Consider the following 19,815-nt stretch of genomic DNA (forward strand, 5'->3'; position numbering starts at 1 on the left):
TGGCAGTTAATATGGCGGCTGTTTGATACTTGGTGTGTGTGTGATGTTATAGAAAGTTAATTTATAGTGTAGTTACTAATATTAATTATAGGTCACATGAAATATTAATATCAATCAGGTATGTACATAATATAATTAATCTAACACACGCGTGGGTTTGAATTAGGGCTTCCAATCCCGCAATACCGAGATCTCGGTATTCCGGGATCTCGCATCATTTTTTAGTCCCGCGTGCTGCGGGATTACGGGTGCGGGATCCCGCGGGATTTGCGGGACTGTAAAGAAACATGCGCACAACCATTCGCGACCGTGATGTATGTATGTATGTATGGATGTATGTATGTATGTATGTATGTATGTATGTATGCACTTTTGATGTACCTTCAAAATCCGTGTAATTAATGTGCGTCAAATGACGATGAAACATTCTGTCTTCCATCGAAAAATTTACTTCGTAAACAAATTAAAGAATTCGTCATGAGAATGAAGTTCGGCGTTTTAAATTCACCTGAGACGAAGAGCAATGACGAGGAAGGTCTTCTTCAAGGGACAAACAACTGCGAAGTTTCGCCATCTGATCCTGATCTTACTTTACAAGAGGAGTTGGAGTTAACTACATATATCATCAGCATGTAACGTAATTTGCCCGTCACTATCTCGAGCTAACAGTCTCGAATCGGGGAGGGGGGAGGGTTAATGGGGAAATAATCTCACATATTATAATTATTTAAAAGGAATACTACCGACTAGTGTGGAAGCCGAAAGAGCCTTCTCTGCTGCTGGCTATATTGCCTCTACAATACGCTGCAGTTTGGCAGACGACACCCCTTCTGACCTACCGCACTACCAAACCACACTACCAGTAGTGTCGTGGGGAATATTTTTTCCCTTCTGCACTACCAAGTCAGTAGTGTCGTGGGTAACATACATCTTCATTCCCATCGACACTACTACCATAACACTTTAGACATGCTAAGTTTTCTTCGCAAACATTTCCAATTGAATGATAAAAAAATATGAAAGAAACTAAATAATTCTTATCATTCAGCTGAAACTGTTTTTTTCTATTGTATTTGATTGTATTTTTATATTTAATCTCAAATAGAAATGTAATTTGATTGATCTCATTTAACGTTTATTTAAGTGAAATCACGTTGATTTAATTTGATTAATGTATTGTTTTATTTGCCTCACAATATTTTTCATAATTATATGCGGGATCCCGCCAATACCGGGATCCCGCGGGATTTGAATTCCAACTCCCGCCAATACCGGGATCGAGCATGGGGTGCGGGATTGGAAGCCCTAGTTTGAATCCCATCCTCGTCGCCAAATGTTATAATTAATTTGTGTAGTAGCAATTAATTAATACACCACATCAATTGAAAGTACGTTTTTATTACGTATCACAATCTTTTACAAATCATAGACACCGGGAGGCTGTCATCGACAACAAACTGTCACAGATAATAATGCATACTATAAAGGTAGCAGTGCACTTAGTAACATAACTATATAGCAAAAATAGTTGTCCATAAAAATTTTCTTGCGTAAATTATGCTACTTTTGAACGTATATCTGAGTCAAATTGTCAAGTTTAACGAATTTCCAAAAGCTATACTATGTGAACAATCCCTAATATCGGAGGTATGAAGTCGCAACGTAAGTAATTCCGCATCCCAATTTCAGGCGAGGGGAAAGCATTTCCGCGGTTGTTATTGTTTTCGAGAGGCGAACTTGGACAGTCGCGTTGTAATATTTCGTATTGGCGAACTGTATGCTTCTTGTAGCCAAAGTTATTAATAACAAGATAAACAAGTTTTATAACAATGATTTGTTTATTTCGAATCGTACAGTCAATATCTCTTAAAGGTTATTTTTGCGCTTATGTCGATTTCGGCGATTTTAAAACTGAACAATCACGGTCAGGGCCCCATTGATGAACTGACGTACATTTAAAAACTAAGGCTGAGTTGCACCACCTAACTTTAACAGTAACTAAAACGTTAACTGGTGTTTTTTGTAGGAGTTTGACAGTTTTAGACGTTTGTCAAAGTTAAAGTAAAATGGTGCAACCCAGCCTAACAGTGTAAAATTAATTTCAACTTATTAAAACTTCCTTAATCACTAACACAGCTGTGTGATTTTACTGTTTTAATTTGCATGTTACTGTTAAAATGGATGTGTGTCAGTGTAACTCATCAGTTTATGACCATGTATGTCCAGATTTCTGAAATACTGAGGCTTTGTATTATTAAAAATGTGTTTTCGTCGTTCTATCATCATCAATATTCTCTCTATCTCTATCAATATAATGTTACCAGAGGCAACTGTTTGGCCCATAGTCACCACACTACTGGTCAGACAGAATTGAAGTTGTCTAGCTAAGAGTAGGCGCACACCGTTGATTTTTAGTTGGCCGATAGTTTAGTCGGGCAGTTGATCAGTATGGGCATGTATGGGAGTGCGCACACTACGCCGATTTGATTTGGCCGATTCTTCATACAATTTAAAATCGGGCACAACTACCGGCCAACTAAAAAGCAACGGTGTGCGCTTACTCTAAGACATTTGGAAATAAGAATTGACAGATAGTCAATCCCTTTCCAAGCACACGTCTTTCCCTTGCTTTTCAATTTACTTATTTCTTTTACGCCTACTACATAGTTATTTGTAGTTTTACGGAGAACTTTTCAAATTCCAAGAAAGAAAAACATTAAAATGTTGTAATAACCCAACCCCTTACCTTAGAAGACGGATAGACAAGAACAAAGTTGTGTAACGAATCTGTCCCGAACTTCAGTTTACATAACGTTAAGCAAGTTGTCCCAGCGAAATTATTAAATAAATAACGCAATAAAACAGGCTAACAATATCATGTGGCATTATATTACAAGCGTTGCTTCGAGGGTGGTGTTTAACCCGTGTCAAAACTTTTTCAATTATGTTGGGAGATAACATATACACAGCAAACATATTTATTAGACTCGCGCTGCTGGCAGAAGTTTTCAGGGACTTGTCGAGAACTCCTGATGAGACGTAACGCGGTATCCTGTAATAAGTATTGACATGCTTATCCGTATTTGTTTGGGAATGAGCTGCGGAATTCATTTGGGCTTGGTTTTTGTTTTTGCAGTTACAAGGTCTACTGCATAGGCTTTGCATGTCATTGTTTTTTAGTATTTGGCCACCTCTAGTATCCTTTGCACAAATTCTATTCCCATTTTAACAGGGCTAAATTATTATAAAACCATCATCATAGGTGCAGGTCCCACTTCATACTTCACAATCAGAACCATTTATACAGACTAAAAGAAAAACAGTATTATTCCACATTGACAAAGGCACATTTTCTGTAACAGGTTGAACGCTAAAGCTGCTTCAAAAGCTAGTTAATTGATTAAACGTATCATTAACCACAGCTCATAAATGAATTAAGTATTAGGTACTTTACTTATAAATAAACCTGAGAATTTTGAGTTATGCGTGACAGAGCTTAACCAATTACGCCAAGGAATCTCCAATTTCCATCGCGTCAAATTACACGCATATTAAGCATATTCGATATTTTTAACGCGCGCGCGTTCAACGTATCAAGTTGCGTGGAATCCAATCTTAAGGAGTCAAATGAACGTGGGTTGACAGGCCCAAACGTCAAGGGGCCTGTTATACTGACACCAGAATTTGTTACCCGATGTTAGATCCTCCTCAAAGTTCGGAAGAGAGTTTAGTTTCGCCAAATAAACTTTAATAGGCAATAAGACGGAATAAAATGTCCTTGCGTAAGCTACTCTTAGTATAGGATCGTGGGGACTTGAGATATGTATTGAAATCTTTGAAGCTTAAGGCTTTCGATCGAGTTGGTCTCTTAGAGACTTGAGTGTGTACTGTAGCTTGAAAAATCCAATCTTTCTCTTAAGAAGTGGTTTTAGACCAAACTTAAGAATTACATAATATCATGCCAAGACGGGGCCTTGAAATAATCTCACCACACCCCTGAGCAGTTTGACAATAATTATGGTTCAGTACAAATATTATTGGGAAACTAACATTATGATTATGGAATTATGAATCTAGTGTTATAATACTTCTAGGTGCCGTCTTGTCTTATCAAATATACAGTGTGTCCGGGCTTGTAGTGATCAAACTTTAATGGCGTAATCTATGGACAATTTTATCGATGAAAATACTTCAAATTTGGCGCTTAACCCATTTGTCGCAAAATTACGAGGATTTAAGTTTTTAATTTTTAGTTTTCACCTCTTGCTTCAAAAACAAGTGAAAACGTGGGTAACTTAACATTAATAAGCAAAAATTTTATATCATGCGATAGCCAATAAAATTATCTATCAGTAGAAGTAGAAAACCGATACAAGTATCATACATTTTAAGGGTGTAAGAATGGATTTAATTACAAATAAACAAGCTTTTTTTCACATCTTTTTCAGTTATTTCCCAACACAAGAAAAACCATGTCGTTAAGGTATGTTTTATTTGCATTTTATTATTAGTATTTGAGCTATTCTACAAAACGAATATAAATTTATTAGTCTACGTCTATTAATTTCGACGTAATTGTTGAACAAAGATACCCCTTCCCAGCGGTTTCCATAGCGCACGCGACATACAAAAATGCACTGCCTGAAAGAACCACACAACCTATTCCGATTACTATGGAAACCGCTGGGAATGGGTATCTCTGTTCAACAATTACGTCGAAACTAATAGACGTAGACTAATAAATTTACATTCGTTTTGTAGAATGGCTCAAATACTAATAATAAAATGCAAATAAAACATACCTTAAAGACCTGGTTTTTCTTGTGTTGGGAAATAACTGAAAAAGGTGTGAAAAAAATCATGTTTATTTCTAATTAAATCCATTCTTACTCCCTTAAAATGCATGAAACTTGTGTCTGTTTTCTACTTCTACTAAAAGATAATTTTATTGGCTATCGCATGATATAAAATATTTGCTTATTAATGTTAAGTTACCCACGCTATCACTTGTTTTTGAAGGAAGAGGTGAAAACTTAAAATTAAAAACTTAAATCCTTGTAAATATGCGAGAAATGGGTCAAGCCCCAAATTTAAAGTATTTTCACCGATAAAATTGTCCATAGATTACGACCTTAAAGTTTGATCACTACATGCCCGGACACACTGTATTTATATTGTTCCGAATTTTAAGATAAATATACTTTTCAGTTTCACTCTTGTTGGCAGACCAAATACAAAGTTCCTTTACCTATCCATTATTACGTTTAAGACTTAATTTCACAAGATAGCTAAAAAAACGCAATTACACAGCGGAAAAACCTTTTTACATTCCAAAACGATTCGAGAGGCTTGTTTATAAAATTGTACCCTTTAATTTTTATTAGATCCAAAAGCTGGCTGAAATTTAATTACCCTAATGAGTCCGTAAATGGCCGCCCTTGGGGAGGTCCGGCTAGGGTTGCCTATATTGAATTTTCTTCGACGAAGTATACTTATTATTTTTCGAACATAGCTATAAAAATAAAAGATACACTTTACAACCTATATTTCGCTTGAGAACTGCAAAAATAGTTTTGCACTTCTCGTATTTTTATCTAAATGTAAAAGTATAATGCATTTCACATTAAAAGTTTAATGCATTGTGTTATTTTATATTATTTTTTAATTGTTGAAAGCATAGTATGTTATCGTACTGTTATGTATATTTCTTCCAACAGTTATAGTATGCAGTCTCGAAATATGTTAAAATACTATACATTAGTACTTACATTATAGCACGGTTGGCAACCCTAAGTCTGGCGTTTACGACTGGTGTTCCATCGGCACTTCAATGAGTTTGGTTTCAGCATTATTTTTATAGCTAATTAAAAATATGACCTTTTGAATTACGATAAATTTTTACGATTGGTTTTGCTGATTAATATTTGTATTTTCCTGTGATTCTACAAGGGTCAATTTTGAAATTTTAAACATTAAAAGAATTGATTGATTGATTGAAGTTTTAAATATTATGTTAAGTCTAAACGTAGGTACTGACTGGCGTAATGTTATGTTCGCAGCGAGCATGATACGTTAAGCCATTAGCTAAAAACCGTGTAACCGCGACTCGATGCTCGCTAGTTGTAGTCGTTTACAGCACGTGTGCTCGCTTTGTAGCATTACATTAATATGCCTCGTAACGCCAGTCAGTACCTACCTTAAGATAGAGTTAGTTAGTCGATCCGCTTGTTCTGTAGATCCTGACAAAAAAAATGTGTGCTTCGGAGGATAAGCTGTGCTTAAGGTTCATTTAGCATTATCAAACGTCTAGAACCGCCTCTGTGGTCTAGTCGTAAGCCCACCTGCTTCAGACGCAGTGGTTCCGGGTTCGATTCCCAGTGGGGGTAGATTTTTCTGTTCGGTTTGGTTGATGGTAGGGCTCGTGTTCTATGTTCTCCTGGCTAGCAACCACCGTCTTACCTAAGTCTGTCGCCATAACAACAATGTTAACAGCATTGTTGTGTTCCGGCAATTAGAGGTATTATAGCCAGTTCCTCTGTGGTTGAGGATTCTGAGTGAAGCTCGCTTCCACCTTCGGCCTGATCATCACTTACCATCAGAGATACAAGGCAAGAGCTTCCTCGTTTAAAATAGTAAGACACGGGTCTTAACACGACGTTTATTAAAAAGTTACATTATGTACTCACGGCTTGACGTTTCGGCTGCGATGCTGCAGCCGTGGTCACAAGCAGAAGCTTCCTCGTTGTAGATAAGATTGAGAGATTAGATCTTTAGACTTTAGAGTCTGACAATTCTTGCATTGTGAACTTAGTTGTTGCCGCACGATATAAAAATATGCTAAAATAGTTAGGTAAACCTAAGAGTAGCTAAATACATTGTCAACATACTCCAACAATGCAACAACAAAATTAATAACGTTTCTATTTCTACAAACTCGCAAACGTTTTAGCTCCCCAGAGCATTTCAGATGCAGCCATTCATCATAACAGTACACGTTGTAGAACAAAACAAAACAAAACGCGTCAGTTCCCAGGAGAGCTATTCTGGCGTCCAGACGGGGTGGTATTCTTAGATAATTAACTCTTTATGGCTGGGGACAGATGTTAGCAGCGGCGCCATAACGTATTTATGGACGACAACTGCGAGATGAATTCCTGATTTCGATGGTGGTTCTGTAAGTTTCGAAACGTGATCGTGCTATGAAAATAAATTTAGATTGGATTTTTGTGGCTGCAAATAAATTCGGAACGCGGTGTCGTTTTGGTTGCGCTCAGACTAGTCAATCCAGCATGTCATTTAAATGCCTACATAGATGTAGAGAGACAAATCCCATTAGGTATTCATAAAATCGTAGTAAATGTGTAACACGTTTTAATTGATACCCCGCATGACAAAATACTCGTAATTTCCATTGTTATTAAATTCCTTCAGCGCGTATAGGTATTTGTAGTATATTATGTATGTGAAAGCTTATTTAGGACACATAATAGACTAATTTATAGGCTTTGTTATTTCATTTGTTTCAATGCGAAGCAGAAATAGACGCAAATTATTATTTGATATTGAGATAATTTAGTACACCTAACATTTAAAGAACTGTATTTACAATCGTTCGTTCGTTCTTTAGTTTCAGCCGAAACACGTCCACTGCTGGACAAAGGCTTCCCTCAAGGATTTCCACAAAGACCGGTCCTGCGCCGCTCGCATCCAGGCACCTCCCGCAACCCTCACCAGATCGTCGGTCCACCTTGTGAGAGGCCTGCCCACGCTAAGTCTCCGGCTCGTGGTCGCCACTCAAGAACTTTCCTGCCCCAGCGGCCATCAGCTCTACGAGCTATGTGCCCCGCCCACTGCCACTTGATTTTAGCGATTCTGCGGGCTATGTCAGTCACCTGGTTCTCCTACGGATTTCCTAATTTCTGATTCGATCATGCAGGGAAACTCCGAGCATTTACAATAGTATCGAAGTAATTTAAAGACGCAAAAATTCAAAAAATGATCACAAGGCCACCTGTTTGAAGACAGCTTTGATATTGTCATAGAATTATTTGAGAAACGAAAACATAATGCTTTTATAAGTTAAGGTAAACAATTTGTTCACAAATATTGAAGTTCGTCCCTCCTAACGCGTAGTTCTTTGTTACTTTTACTAAGAGAAATAAAGCCGGGGAATGGCCCATTCGAATGTAAAAGAAATCTGAGAGCCGCTATTAAGTTGGGCTCCGAAATGTCATTAGTAAGTTTACCGTTTCTCTTAAACTTTAGTTTTACCCTTTTATACTAAAGCGCAAGTAAGTGGGTAGGGGCGATTGGGAATGGCCCGACCCGGGGAATTTTTATATTGATTGCCTCCGAATGCGTCAAATAGTTGAGAGGATTTCTGGAATACTGTGTCGTCGAAGTACCGAAATACCTTTCGGTAACTACAAAAGGCAGGCACTTATTCAATAATAAACGTAGATTGTAGCAAACATTTTTTCAAATTCTTTTCGGTCGGTTCTTGCATTCTCGTTTATAAATGTAAACAGGAAATCGTTACATTAAAATGTTTAATGAAACATAATATTTTGAGATATCTTTAGGTCTTAACATTGTGCTAAACATGTCTTAAAGAATAATTCTAAAATAACAAGCATTGATTTTCCAAATCACACTGAAATATCGCCAGTAGTTTATGCTTAATTTCATTTCTTTACTTTTTAATCACCCGCTATGTAAATACAAACAACGGCATATTATGCGTATTAAGTAGCATTTTGCATTTATGCCTTGTCTATGCTTTCGACAGGACTAAGTTTACAGTAGTTTATGCTAAAACCCATACCGAGCCACGGTCAGCGTACCGTTTTTGACAAGGGCCGGCGCCACTTCTCCCATAAAGACGAATAGTTGCCGACCCTCAAAACTGTCGGGTGTTGTTCCCACCCTGTATAGCCAAAGTCCATTATCCGTGCGAGACAAGATTTGCAATATTTATCAGCTCGGCTACGCCACATCGGCGCTAATTACTTTTCCTAATGGCCGCTTTTTGGACCGGCATAAATTGAATTCCGACGCAGGGACACGTTACATGGGTAACAAACTGTTTATTTATTTACAAATGCCATGCCCGTCACAGGTGAGTTGAAACGAGTTCTTTGACTACCTAGCTATGTTTGGTTATTAGGTGAGGTGTATTTTTGACCGGCTTCCAAAAAGGAGTTTCTCAATTCATCTGTACCTATAATTTGTATGTACGAGTATGCTTCCGTAGAACTACGTCATTTGCGTTTCATTGTTTTTCTTACGAGTGTACGTACGTGTATTTATCTAAGTCCAGATTTATTTCAATTAAATCAATCATAGACAATAGAATTTGGTCCTCAATGCGTGATGTGGTCTCCTTCGTCCTATTAAGTCTGAAGCCATAAGCCCCGGATTATAAAACAACGCCCAATTATCAATCTATGCGAACTCATTCATGCCAGATTGGACTAATAACTAACCACAACTATTGAAAATCCAATCTAGTTTTCAGTCATTTCATTACACGAAGCTCAAAACTTAATTCAATTACACGCATAGATTGTGGCTTTCGGTTGAATTTCAATATTTCGACCAATCAGAGGACAGAATCTATGTCTGAGATTGGATCTAGCTTTGATTGTCATTTCATAACGGGTCTTACTGGTGGCCCAATTCCAGAGTCTCATCAACACACTGTCTCGTGTATCGTGTATCCTTCAAATCCGCAATATTGAGGACATTGTGTAAGTACAATACACAGTTGACCTTAACAGAGTCAATAGATCGGTGTCACCGTGTGCATTGTGTAGCCGATAGTCTCAAAGGTATCGTCGGATGTAGCAAATGAATCTGTTGTATTCAGTACTTGTATTGAATTAAACTATTGAATTAAAATTATTTAGGGAAGGCTTACCTGTACCCAAAATAGTCATATTGTCGCCATACTATGTGACATGAATTAAGTTTCTATCTAAATATTATTATTAAGGCAGTTATGTAATTCTTAGATTTATTTATTTAGAGGGATAAAATAACTATCTAAAATAGACAAAACATTTCAAACAAATTGGAATAGTATAAGAAAATAAGATCCAATCCAGAAAAGCTTATAGCAATAAGTTGCTTATTTTAAAAATTAAATCATTCTCACTATCGGAATGCACCATAGTAATAAGTACTATGGGAGATATCCCGAAACTTCTTTGTAAACATAACTTATTTGTAGCCAACATTGTTTACTTCGGGAACGGGGGTGTAACGAAAATAAAACCGCTATTCCAAGGAATTTGGGAAAAATACTCAAAGGCAGAGTTTAACAAAATATGCAAGCTTGGGACAACTTCAAAAAGTTAAACAGTGGCTCAGAGGAAAACACAAGAAAAACAATACGAATGCAAACCGAAACTTTCCTAGCTTTGGGATTGTTTATCATACTATAATTTAGAAATAGGATTAGGTAATTTAAGCCTAAGTAAAGATAGCTAAGTCCTTGTGTTTTCACCAGATTTATGAGGAAGGTTTACTTAGATACAGGGTGAATTTGCAATCAGTGTCCTTAGCGTTTGGAAACTCATTACAAAATCACTCTGTATAGACACAATTTTTCAAAGAGAAAAACATGGAACAGTTTTTGAAAGGAGGTGTCTTTCTGCGACAGATCCATATCACGCAGGTGAAGCCGCGGGCAAAACCTAGTTCAAAATAAAATTTAATCTTTCAGAGACGACTTCACAATTCATTTTGAAGTGCCTTTAGTGATAGATATGTAGAGCATAAGGGCGCGTTTTCTAAAAATAATTTCATGCATGACGAACTAATACCATGAGAATATAGTTTTCTACACGATGTGATAATTGACCACATGTTGACATTTATGAGTCATTAACTTCCTATTAAAATGCCATCATCTGGCGTTAAGAGTTTTAAGCTTAGGGCAGCAATAAAATGAACTTATTTCCGTATCTAAAATATAAGTGCTACATTATCTAATTACTTTAGGTACACTGCAACTTAAGTATAATTATTAGCTTTTTACATAGGTAAGGAGAGTTCGGTATATTGTACCGCCGGGTAAATTGTACCACCCTCATATTTCGTAAAGTATTTATTGAATGTCTGTAATTGCAACACTCAGCGATACACAACTAAATTCAATTAATATCGGCCATGTGTTTTTGCCGTGACAACGAACACGTGTGTTTTATTTTGAAAAGTATTTTTTCATTGTTTTCAAGTAACTTTTGACAATGCATGTTTAGTTTGTAATTTTGTTAAATTTAATCACAGGGTGTTTCTAATATATTATTTAGAAGCGTAAATTAGTGTGGATTACAATTATTTGAAACATTTTTCGGTATTTATAAGCTATATTTTTTACCGATTTTTTAAAAGCACTATCACCTAGTCCGCTAAATTGTACCACATCAAGTTGTATGGAACTTTACCAAAGGATTTTGATTTTTTTTTATTAAATCATATTTTGAAGTTATAATAGCGTAGTTATGTTTGACTAAAAATAAATGAAAGCAAAAGACTGGCAAAGTAGATTAGGTACAAGTGTGCGTTACGATAATTGGAATTACAAAACTTTTACTAAAATCGTGATAACGTGTAAAACAATATCGATTGTCTATGTTATTAACTACTGTTCCTTTTCGTTACCTAATTTGTTAAGAATGTATCGTATAATATTTTGCCATAGTTTTTTTACATGCTTGAAATTTATTGCAATCCAATTTAGTAACCCTGTGGTACAAATTATCGAACCGGTTGGCTAAATTGGACCGAAGCTCTGAGCTCGTATTTTGTTGATTTGTGCTAAATATACAAAAAATATGTTGATTAATACCTATGAAATAGTAAGTTGAATAATTTCTCTTTAATTACATACCATGAACATTAGCAAAAACAAAAGAAAACTATGTGTAAAATGGGATTGAAAAAAACTGGTCCAAATTACCGGACTCTCCCTTATGTTTCTGTTCTAGGTAATAATCTCTTAGTAACAATCCTGTATTTCGGGCGAAACTTGGAAAATTATTATTAAATATCCAAAAGCTAGGCACAGGATCTTTGGCAGATTTCAGTCCACTTATTTTTAATTATTTTTCAAGGAAAAATCTGAAAGCAGCTTGTCAATTTTTTGCGGAAAATTGTAATACGGAGGTAATTTGAAGCGTAAACAATTTAGAAAATTACTATGAAGTGAATAGAAAGGAGGAAAACAAAATTAAGTAGCTATTTAATAAAATGTTTAGGGCTGTTTTTTATATTGAAAAGGAAATCATGGGTTTTTTGTCCTTAGCTACTTTTTTATTATTTTTCTCACACTCATCAACGTCATTTATTTATTAAATATTTTTGTACTTAACAAAAGTTTTTGTGCGTCTTGATCTTGATACCTAATATCAGCGTTTCAAGGTGCATATTATAAAAGTTAAATAAAAATATTTAAGACATACTTATTTGGGAATTTCTTTTACCTGTTTATTGGCTGAATAGGTAAGCCTTAAACATTCTTTGGTAATTTGCAAAACGTCTACCATATTTAATAAACATTGTTTATATTTATGCGGCTTTTATGGCCATACTCATCAGCACTTCCTTATTTTATTTACTTGATAAGCTGATCAAATGTATCCATAGCGTGCTACCGGTAAAGTGCTCATAAAAACATTCACTTCGCCTGTCCGTTGATCCAACATGGATAAATAGAACAGCCAGGCCTTTTGGTTTGAAGTTTCATTTTTTTTAAGTCGAGTTCTGAAATAACGCGCTTAAATTTTAAAGAACAAGCTTTTCTTAACCAAAATTTAGGAGTCCAGTTCGTTTAAGCGTCATCAGCATTATAGATACATGTTTTTTTTTTTTTTTTGTCTTCGGCACTTTTTCGATTTCGACTTTGATACATGTTTGCTAAGCCAGAAAGTTCAATACATAAATACAACGACAAACAAGTATTGTACGTGGGATAGCTTGATCACCAATCATCAGAGAAATTTATGTAAGAATTTATAACTTTGTCTTACGATTATAATTTAGGAAACATTTAATAAATTGAACTACACCGCAGCCCCCATAATAATAAAAGTTGCATCATAATTTAATTCTGGTTTAAATAGTCATTTTAATCCTTGGAAGAATGGAAGCATGGAATCGTTGCGCGACTATTCGTGCCGGGGGTGCCGTATCATGTTGACCATTCCGAATGGAGTAGCTGTTATATTTGGTGTGTACCCGAGTATACCCACAGAATCTCAGCAGCTCCTGTCATTTGCGCAAGGCATCCCATTACTGGAATGGCACTACTTGTGTGGGCAATTTTATTTTATGCCGTACAACCATCTACATGTTTTTATTGCGGTTGCTTAAGAAAGTACAGAAAAAGGCTTTAATAAGACAAGGCTAGGTACTATTTATACTCCTTACTTAGTGTTATTACTGTTGTAAAATGAAAGTAGTCATAGAGAGATCGATATCATTGTTTACAAGTTTTTGGTGTCACATTCTTTGAACGAACCTTACAGAAATTTTTATTCTGCACAATCCTAGAAATAAAATATACTCGTACCTTACAGCAAGCTATGCGACGTTCTATCGAACTTACGGTTATAGCGCCTTAAAAAATTCATTCGCACACAAAAAAGTAATGCTTTTGTTTTCCTTGTTCCAGGTACTGTGCTCGTGACGATAAGTGATCAATGCATCAAACAAACAACTTTTATCGCGACGCAAATTCAGTCGTAAAACCTAGAGCCGTAAGTCATAAGTCGTAACTCCTCGACTTTTGTTTCGGGGTAGAAGTGCTGTGCTGTGATGTTGCGAGCCTCGCCCGTAAACGGCAACGCCGAATATTCGGGCAGCGATGACGACTCGCCGTAAAAGTGACTTGTTCCGATCCGGGGACAACATGCTCTTGACTGTATACGCGTGCTTGCTTCTCTGGAGGATTGACTGTGTCGTCGAGAGTACGAAAGGTAATTTTGTGTTTAAATTTTAATTGTAGCTCTTTATTTATATGTATTGTTTTAGCGGCCGCCCGCGACTTCGTACGCGTGGATCCCGTTTAACCCCCTTAGGTGTTGAATTTTGCGAAATCCCGTCTTAGTGAGCACCTACGCTCTAAAAGGAAACATGCAAAATTTGAGTTCTAGCACTTGTAGTTTCTGAAATTTCGTGATGAGTGAGTCAGGCAGTGACCATTCGCCCTTCGATTTAGGATTACCACTGAATCTGTAATGAAAACACAGGATGCGATCAAGCATCTACGAGTACGTTTAGATTTTCTTTTACTTTAAATAGATAAAAAAAATCGTGATGCTCTTTCAAAAGTTTCTGTTGGATGAGTCCAACTTAACAACTATATGAACATCATGCACGCACAGCATAATGTTGCGCGTCTCGCCTTTGAATGAGGTTGCCGTATATTTATTCCGGAAGCAATGTCGACTCGCCGTAAAAGTGACTTTTCCGACCCGAGTGTCCGGACTATTATTAGAACTTAATCAAACGAAGAATTGATACGACGCTTCAGGAAATCACCTTCAATAAAACATTGTCTCAAAATAAAGGAACATTTCAACTTATGCTATACAAGTTTCGGTGAGTCTGTTTTCACTCACAATAACACTAAATTGTCTTTGAAGATCATTTCAAACTACCAAAATGGCTTACATGGAACTAAAGATAGGTTTTAGAGAGTGCAAGGCAATCCGACTCTGTTATATTTCGTACATTGTCAAAGAGATTCTCGCGTATGAATACTGTTTGCTCGACAACGGCACCTTTTGGTACGTTTTGTTTTATTGCTCATGCATTTCAAGTGCTAGATTTGTTGGAATATGTCTCGGATATATTGCTTTTGTTTCTTATCGTATTGTTACAATTTGCATTTGAATCGGCCTCGAATTCTATCGTAAATTTATTTTTTACATTTCATATTTATATTGATCAATGAAATCAATCTTACTATCATTGAGACGTCGAACGTCAGATATGCTTCAGATTTGTATATTTCCAAAACTGAATTGTCCTATCCATGACATTGACAGCGGGGCGCCACCGTCAATACCGGATCGCTGGTTCCGATGTTTGCCCCCTGTCATTGAGTTTGGTGGGACAGTTCAGCGTGGGTCATCTATATGCTCTGTGTCGTCATAATAATATGTCAATGTCAACTCTCCCATGTCGCTCTTACACCTCAGGCACTGACTTGAGTTAAACTAGATCTATAGTTACTACCATTTTCAGCAGATGAAAATTTTAAGAGTGATTTTTCGGTATTTCACTAAAGTTTCACAAAATTATAACGTTACTGAAGACGCAAAAGATAAGAAAATAGCTTCCCCTTATACCTGATAGTATTACAGATACGTGCAGACTTTCTAAAATTAAATTTTCCTCTCAGAATATCACCAAAACTGCAGGTAATTTTAGTAGAAACGAAAAATGTCACCGGACGTTTCCGTACACGGTTTTCTTGGAAAACCGGTAACCGCCAACCGGTTTCTCGGCAAGATAAACGCCGTAAATTTTTACGGTTCGCTCAGTGTTTCAATGCAGTGAAAGCATTAATGCAGTGTTTTGTGGGGGACTTTATTTATTGTGACCGGAGTCAATTTCGCAGGAATATTTACTGGATAGTAGCCTAACAAACTAACACATAAAACCAGTACGTGTTATTCGCGTAAAAGAAAAACTCTCTCGGGTTTATTGTAGCGTCTAGTTTATTGTGAAAATAATTAAAAAAAGTTTTGCTTTGTATATATAGAAATTTTGAAATATTTTGCTTTATTTTTATGACCTACTTGTACGAAAAAATTAAAATAAAGACTTACAAAATCTAGCTAACCTACAACCTACACAGCATCTTTAAATCTATCTTTTATTTAATTTTAGCACTCACAAGGCCTTGTTTTAAAAAAAAAAATTATTTAAGATCAAAAGAGTTAAGCCAAAAATTTTATTTAAGATCAAAAGAGTTAAAGCTCGTAGAATGGAGACGTTGAGAAGGCTATATATTTTGAGGCATCTGACACACAATTTAAAAAAAGCTTTTTCGTATTAGGTTGCACACCCCGACACCACGAAACAAAACAAAGATGTTACATGATGGTTAAAGAAAATTGTTAATCGCTGTTAGGGCAAAAAAATAAGTACTATAAAATGACGTGTCAACCCCCTATAGTGTATCACACGCTTTTTCTTTTACTTTGACGACTTGCGAAGTATATCAAGCCAAATAATAATGTACAATTTCTCTTGAAAAATCGACAATACATTAAAAGCCGTGAACCTGAAAGTAATTAGACACAGTTAGGCAGTAAATTAATTAACTACAAGCACGTGTTTCAAATTAATTCGCCATTACAGTGATAATGTATTTGTTGCTACGCGATAAGCCAAAAATAACACAAATTTCCTCCATTCAGCTTTCGGACCATCTTGAGAAAATTTCCCGAAGATCAAAGTGTAAGTAAACAAATCTATTCTTTCTTTAATCTGACTTTCTATCTGGGCTTTCTTCTTTCAAGACTGGGGCGGAGAAAATTACTCAAATAAAATTAAGATTGATATCGCAGTGTTACACCTGGGACGGATCTAATTGATAAATTCCTTAGAAGTGGCCATTTAAATTGGCGATTGAACTTTTGCAATTCCAGTCGGTTTTGGTTTGGTTTTTAATTTTACGGCACGCCTGTTATGGCGATTTTTTCCATAATTCTTGTTAATTATTTAAATAATTCTTAATCAATGTAATAAAAGTGGGCTCCTTTATTAGGCAGGGTTGCCATCACTTTGGGATAAATATCGGCTATTAGTGAGTAAAAGGAGTGGAAAATTTTCCCATACCACTACTCAGGTGTAGCATAAGATTCACACAATGATGGGTCATTAGTGTGACGTGCTTCTTTTAAAAGTACGTGTTTGTAGTAATAGTCCATGGAGTTTGAAAAATAGAATAATGGAAAATTTTCAATAATTCACTGCCAGAGAAAAAATACGGATTTTAATAAAATGCTAACTAAACTGTCAAAATGTCTATTAAGTTGAGATTCTAATAACTCTTCTGAGAGCACTTAATATTACAAAACTAAAGTAAACAAAATTGTATTTCTAGGGAATTCGGTGCCAAAATAAATACAGTTTACGAGAGCGACAAGCATTTCGCTTTTAGACTCCGGTCGAGAATAACTAGTAGTCGTCTATATCAAAGTGATTAAATTAACTACCTTCAAAGAACAATTTCCGCGGCGTGGCCATTCAGAGAATCCTTGCTTAATACATGAGTTCCAAAATTAATCCATAGCTAGGTAACCTTTGATTAATTTAATGCCTTGACCAGTGAAGTGGTTAATTAAGAAAAGGTATGAGATATTAAGCTTTCATATTTTGCGAGTTGCTACGTTTATCATACATGTAAGGTTTGTACCTATTACCTAAGTGAACTAAGTATGTACCTATAATATGCATAAAATAAACATTATTATGCATAAAATTGTCAACAGTACCTACCTAAGTACCTACTCGTATAAACAAATAGATATAACTACATGAAAGTGCCTTTCAAATTTTAGCGTTGCGTTATCAGTTTCCATTAATCACTGGAGTAAATTGGCTACCTTCCATTTGATTAATGACTATTTTAATGTAAAAAAAATATATTGTAGGTACAAATTGTTAAAATGTAGGTATATTAAAATAGGCAGTATTTTGAGACTTGATGGGGCTTTGCAAAATATCCAAATATATTTATCTTAATGAAGCTATTCTTAGCAGAAGCTAACAAAATTTTGAAAAGGCACATCCTATAAAAATGTGCTCCCTGAGTAACACTAAAGTAAGTGAGTCACGAAGAAAATGAACTGCCTAATCTAAAGTTCTGGGTTCTCGCAGCGCTTTATTACAAATGTGTAAGAAAAAGCACAAAGGGAGAGGTATCTTGGCTCACGTAAATCTCCAACAACGCTTTTGATAACACTCCTTTGTAAACGTTGAAGAACGACCTGGTGTCCCATTTTTCTCCTAAATACATAAGCACTGGCAATCGGAATCGGAAAAGTCAGCAATCCACTGCGTGAACCTATTCGATCTCATGCATTTAAATTCAGAATTAGTGAAAAGCCCTACCCGCAGACTTTTCGCGCCGGCAAGCAACCTCGGCTCAACCTCTAATACTTTCATTGAAAACGTGATTGATTTAATGGCTTTTTGTACATGTTAAAGGCGGAGTAAGGGACGTCACTATTTCGTGATTTCGTTTTCCGGTTGACAGCGGTTGGGCAGCAATCAACACACCTTTCCGGTTCACAAAAGGTCGCGGTGTGACAGCATAAATAATCTATCCGAAGACAAGTCCCCACCTCGCACGGAAAAATGTATCTGGGACATAAAAGGATGTTGGGAGCGTGGTTCGTTACGTTTTGTCGCTCCCTGGGGCGCCGCTTGCGCTGCGGCCGGCATTGCTTACATGAATGTTTTATGCTACGTCACATTTCAGATTTGTATCCACTACGTTTACGGTCGGCTGTTGTAGCGTTCGGCAGTAAAGGGCCCGTTTATTGTTTTCCGCGCCCCGTTCAAGGTCTCTCTTTAGGTTTACGACGTGAATTATGTTAACCTTACACGGGGAAACTGATTTCTGAATCTTGTTATAAGATTGCATTATTTATGGGGGTCTTTGCGGAAAGATAACAGGTGGGAATCTCTATTAACAGTCACACATGGGTATACAAAAATATTTTTTATTGGATTCTTCTCAGGAAGCATACTAAGGTATCTCTATATTGGCTAAGGAAAACATATTTTTTAAAATATACCTGCGGAAGTCTTTAATACTGCGTTCAAAGTTAATCACTGTTAATATTTTGGTCATGGATAACAAAATACCCTTTATCATTAACGTCCGTATTCACAAATGATGCTTGCTTAAGTGAAGCAACAAATCGAGCGTACAGCGTTGAATAAAGCTCTGTGATTGGTTCATGTCACCCTGTGTGTCAACGCTCGCTGTGAGATCTCATAGTAACGTTTGTGAACACGAGCGTAAGTGACAGCCAATAACCACCAATTTATAGATATGAGTACCTATTACATACCTTATAATGAAATCAATGGTATCAAGCAAACAGTACACAAACTATGTAGTTACTAGTTGGAATTTGACATAAATCAAACTTAGGCCTATTGCTTTATCGGTTACCTACAGTACCGGTTATTAGAGCATATTAGAGCCTATCGCCGTATAATACCTAGAATTATGGCTGGTTCGGTGAAAGGAGGATTCTACCGCTTACAAATTGTATCAAAGCTTCGGTAAATGATACAATGATTTGTAGCAATCTTGGAGTTCATTTATTTCTTTCTTGTTATTTATTTCGTTCGTTCGTTCGTTTCAGCCAAATGACGTCCACTGCTGGACAAAGGTCTCCCTCAAGGTTTTCCATAATGAACGGTCCTGCGCTGCCCGCATCCAGGCTCTTCCCGCGACCTTTACCAGATCGTCGGTCCACCTAGTAGGAGGCCTGGCCACGCTGTTATTTATTTACTTATTTTGTAATACTCGTATGTAGAGCACATGGAATTTTATAAGTAGTATCTAACGCCCTTATTCAAACGATGCTTGCTTAAGTGAAGCAGCAAATCGAACGCAAAGCGTTGAATAGAGCTCTGTGAGTGGTTTGTGTGTCACCCTGTGCGTCCACGCGCACTATGAGACCTCATAGTAATGTGTGAATACGGGCGTAATACTGTTAACAGCATACTTACCATAGACAACATAATACACCATTCATAGTTTTAGTCGATAAC

General features: G+C 36.4%; 1 protein-coding gene across 1 annotated transcript in view; it reads left to right on the forward strand.

The window, feature by feature from the left end:
* Positions 1–19,815, forward strand: part of LOC114353676 (uncharacterized) — a 63,238-nt gene that overhangs the window by 22,195 nt on the left and 21,228 nt on the right. Inside the window, exon 2 of the mRNA XM_028305745.1 lies at positions 13,679–13,982. Within this exon, the coding sequence (XP_028161546.1) occupies positions 13,871–13,982 (112 nt within the window). The 5' untranslated portion in view covers positions 13,679–13,870. The remainder of the gene's footprint in view (positions 1–13,678; positions 13,983–19,815) is intronic.

The sequence above is a fragment of the Ostrinia furnacalis genome, unplaced genomic scaffold (assembly GCF_004193835.3).
Source record: "Ostrinia furnacalis isolate ACB-3 unplaced genomic scaffold, ASM419383v2 OfSCF1780, whole genome shotgun sequence".
NCBI classification, from domain to species: domain Eukaryota; kingdom Metazoa; phylum Arthropoda; class Insecta; order Lepidoptera; family Crambidae; genus Ostrinia; species Ostrinia furnacalis.